A 4,678-nucleotide genomic window follows, 5' to 3' on the forward strand; every position below is an offset into this window, starting at 1 on the left:
ATAATATATTATTTAAAGATTCATATTTTTTAACAGTTATCAGCTGATTTCTGTCAAAAGATTAATGGAGTTCAATTTTTATTAATTTTTTTAATATCAATCTTTTTAATACAAAAGTGAAGAATGGCGCGCGCTTGTGTTGTTCTAGTTTAATATAAAAAAACATTTATTTGATATATACGAAAATCCCTTTCAATCCAAATATATTTATTTCTCTCAAATATATGATTTATCAGATAGTATTCAAATAAATATTTATTAATTTAATAATTCTCCTTCAGTGCATAGAACGAAATATTCAATTTGTATTAATAATATATTATTTAAAGATTCATATTTTTTAACAGTTATCAGCTGATTTCTGTCAAAAGATTAATGGAGTTCAATTTTTATTAATTTTTTTAATATCAATCTTTTTAATACAAAAGTGAAGAATGGCGCGCGCTTGTGTTCTAGTTTAATATAAAAAAACATTTATTTGATATATACGAAAATCCCTTTCAATCCAAATATATGTGTTGTTCTAGTTTAATATAAAAAAACATTTATTTGATATATACGAAAATCCCTTTCAATCCAAATATATTTATTTCTCTCAAATGTATGATTTATCAGATAGTATTCAAATAAATATTTATTAATTTAATAATTCTCCTTCAGTGCATAGAACGAAATATTCATGATAGAAGCTACAAATTACGAGGCAATTAATATTATCAATTGCAATTCGATATAGAAACCACATTTTGCGGCGCTATTCGCTCGATATTAATTCCGCGACATCAAAAACGGTCTCTCGTTGATCGAAGAACGATGGAGGGTCGAGGATCTCCCTCTCTCGAGCTTTGTCGAGGATAACAGACGTTGTCGGCACTCGCGTCAAAGCGCTTTATTTTACGCCCGCGACGCGCAAGACCGCCCGGGTTGATCCAAACAGTCCTCGTCGCCGTCAATAAAATTGTCGTTTTCGTCCGATAATAAAAGTCGCGAGAGGCGCGTATGGCGTCGCTGTTTATTTATTTGGAACGAAAAAGCCCCGGGGCTCTGCTCCGCTATTATAACCGACGACGAGAGCCGGGACTGCGAGAAAGACCGGGCCTTTTCCGCGACATCGGCCACGTGTCCCAGGAATTCGTGAGCCCTAGAATCGGACCCGCGATCGCGAAGCCGTTCTTCGAGAGTCTGGTCTCGAGACCCTTCCGAGAGGATCCTTCTATTTCCGACACGCGGATGTATAAACGTTATAATGACGAGACGGAGCACGTAAAACGCTGTTCTTGTTACGCTGACGTCAGGGTTGGGTAAGTTGGTATCTAAGCCTTGTGGAAATCAAATATTAACAGAATTTCTGCAGTTAATTTTAGGTGGAGTTTATTGCTTTAATAGAATTTTAATATAAGGCTTAAAATATGTAATAGCAAAAATTGGGAATATATTAAAAATGATGGTTTCCCTCAACATTTTCACGTCAGGGTTGGGTAAGTTGGTATCTAAGCCTTGTGGAAATCAAATATTAACAGAATTTCTGCAGTTAATTTTAGGTGGAGTTTATTGCTTTAATAGAATTTTAATATAAGGCTTAAAATATGTAATAGCAAAAATTGGGAATATTATAAAAATGATGGTTTTCCCTCAACATTTTCACGTCAGGGTTGGGTAAGTTGGTATCTAAGCCTTGTGGAAATCAAATATTAACAGAATTTCTTCGGTTAATTTTAGGTGGAGTTTATTGCTTTAATAGAATTTTAATATAAGGCTTAAAATATGTAATAGCAAAAATTGGGAATATATTAAAATGATGGTTTCCCTTAACATTTTCACGTCAGGGTTGGGTTAAAATATGTAATAGCAAAAATTGGGAATATATTAAAAATGATGGTTTCCCTCAACATTTTCACGTCAGGGTTGGGTAAGTTGGTATCTAAGCCTTGTGAAAATCGAATATTAACAGAATTTCTGCAGTTAATTTTAGGTGGAGTTTATTGCTTTAATAGAATTTTAATATAAGGCTTAAAATATTTAATAGCAAAAATTGGGAATATATTAAAAATGATGGTTTCCCTTAACATTTTCACGTCAGGGTTGGGTAAGTTGGTATCTAAGCCTTGTGGAAATCAAATATTAACAGAATTTCTTCGGTTAATTTTAGGTGGAGTTTATTGCTTTAATAGAATTTTAATATAAGGCTTAAAATATGTAATAGCAAAAATTGGGAATATATTAAAAATGATGGTTTCCCTCAACATTTTCACTAAGAAAAAATTGTCTCCAAATGATACCAGGAATCTGACATTAGAAACTTTCCCGCCAATTCTGAAACACCCTGCATAATGTATTAATTACTTATATAATTATTAATCTCCTTTAGCTTTTTCATCTCCAAGAATAAAGAGAAGAAACTGTGTATATTTATATTTTTGAATATAAAATTTAATAAAATCAGGGTTGGATAAGTTAATGATTTTTTTAAACTAAGTTAAGTTAAAGTTAGTTGCTTATAAATTTATAAAGCTGCATAAACAAAAAATTAGCTAGATTAAGATTAAAATTAACTAAAGTTAAATCAAAAGTGAATCTTTAAAAATATTATTTATATTAAATTAGAATTTTGTTTGTCCATTCTTTTAAAACGTCAATGCTTATCATATATTTGAAAATTCGAGTTTTTTGGGTTAAATATATATTTATTGGCGGCCTACTTTTTGTATTTTAAAAGTTGAATGAAAAAATTATTTTAAATATTATTTGTGAAATTACTACGATATTAAAAACATAGTTAAAAGATTTTCTCGATGAGGCTTCTAAATATCATCACAATTAAAATTAACTCTAGACAATATAATATTAGAAGAATTTCGAGTTTCTCTAATTAATAATTACCACAATAAAATATAAAATACGTTCGATTAACTTTACCATGCATACATATAAATATTTTTGTCGCGGTAAATATTTAATCAGAGAAATTCTTCAAAAATTCTTCCAATATATACATATATTGTCTCACAATTTTCCAAATAAATTCGAAAGAAAATTCTCTACGCGCGTGTGTGTGTGTGTGTGTAAAAAAATATATATATGTATATATAAAAATAGAAATGCAACATTTGTGCACTATTATGTAAAAGGACGCGAGGTTCTCCCGAGACGCTCGTAAAATCGAGGCGGAGGAGAACCGCGGTTCGGCCGGTTTCGGCTCTAATGGAATATGATGTCAAGCCGAGGTCCCGCAGGCCTCATACACGTGCTGGAAATCCTCCAGCGCGTGTTGTAAATCTCGTTGAGTTATCGCCGTTTAAACGACTGTGAAATTAGCGTTCTCCACTCGGCCGCGGCCCGATGCGCCTCGTAACTGTCTTCTAGGTGCTAAATTTCGCGCGAGTCCCTGCTCTTTCTCGGGGCCAGAGCCTTCTTCTGGGACCCCCGAAAATCCTCCTTGCGAAGGAGGCGCCCCGTTCTCTCTCTCGATTCTTTTACATTGTAAGCGCTGCTCTGAGGTCGTAAATTAAAAGACGGTCGGTAAAATACGAAACGCGTCTATGTATGGCAATTTAATTGCTTGCGAGAGTTAAATGATACATTTTAATGAGCTCGCAGCATCTTTGTCTCTCTTATTTTCGGCATAAATATAAAAAAAAATAAATAAATTTAAATTGGGAAAATAATTTAATTAATTTATAAAATATAGGTATTAAATATATTTATAAAATATAAATTTAACGTATAAAATATATAATTAATTTATAATATAAAAAAAATAAATTTAAATTGGGAAAGTAATTTAATTAATTTATAAAATATAGGTATTAAATATATTTATGAAATATAAATTAACTTATAAAATATATAATTAATTTATAATATAAAAAAATAAATTTAAATTGGGAAAGTAATTTAATTAATTTATAAAATATAGGTATTAAATATATTTATAAAATATAAATTAACTTATAAAATATATAATTAATTTATATATATTTATAAAATATAAATTAATTTATAAAACACATAATTAATTTATAAAATATACATATATAAATATAAAAAATGTATATAAATTATATATATAAAATTCAAACATTTTTAACGCGCGTACACCTTTTTTCTAAACAATTATCGCGCTATCCCTGCTTTGATCCAGATCGACTTTACGTATTTATTTCCCCGTCGCCGCAAAATGTTCAAATATCTTTACAAAGTTATTTCCTTACAAATACATCCTCTTTCATCACGTAAATATATAGGTCGCACCAAAGGTCCCACGGCGTTTTACACATCCGACAAAGTGCGGGTGAAAAGAGAGAAGAAAAACGAGCGGCCAGCTTGGGGAAGTCGCTTCGTCAATGGTCACTTTATACAGCGAAGTCAACAATGACGCCAAGGACGACGTTGCGACTGGATGCAACCCCCAACCCTCTGTCGTCGTCGGCGCTTTCCAAGGTGTAAATGGCGCAGAGAACTGCTACCTGCCGGACTTTCGATCTTTCGACCTCCCTTTGGATTGAAACGTAACGTCGACGTTGCGCCTTAGCCTAGAGAATACCGTGTCTTTTTCCTTCAGATTTCTTTCCCTTTTTCACGTTTCGTTCCCTTTTCTCCGCGAATTCCGCTCTCGATCACCGTATCGAGATCGATATGCACCCTGGAATCCACGACGCTTTCGGAGCGGAACGTTTCC

The 4,678-nt window shown here is 32.2% G+C and overlaps 1 protein-coding gene across 1 annotated transcript; it reads left to right on the forward strand.

The window, feature by feature from the left end:
* Window positions 1-914: 914 nt before the first annotated feature.
* LOC146719680 (uncharacterized) lies at window positions 915-1,643 on the forward strand. Its single transcript, XM_085489804.1, has 2 exons — window positions 915-1,301; window positions 1,355-1,643. Exons 1-2 carry the CDS (start codon window positions 1,000-1,002, stop codon window positions 1,356-1,358), a joined length of 306 nt encoding a protein of 101 aa, XP_085345930.1. The 5' UTR covers window positions 915-999; the 3' UTR covers window positions 1,359-1,643.
* The last annotated feature ends 3,035 nt before the right edge of the window (window positions 1,644-4,678 follow it).

This window comes from Nylanderia fulva, unplaced genomic scaffold (genome assembly GCF_048542155.1).
Source record: "Nylanderia fulva isolate GAGA-0341 unplaced genomic scaffold, ASM4854215v1 Scaffold9, whole genome shotgun sequence".
In the NCBI taxonomy this organism is placed as follows: domain Eukaryota; kingdom Metazoa; phylum Arthropoda; class Insecta; order Hymenoptera; family Formicidae; genus Nylanderia; species Nylanderia fulva.

Excerpts from the sequence above, each read along its gene's own strand:
- LOC146719680 (XM_085489804.1), top strand. The coding sequence starts at position 1,000 with ATGGCGTCGCTGTTTATTTATTTGGAACGAAAAAGCCCCGGGGCTCTG.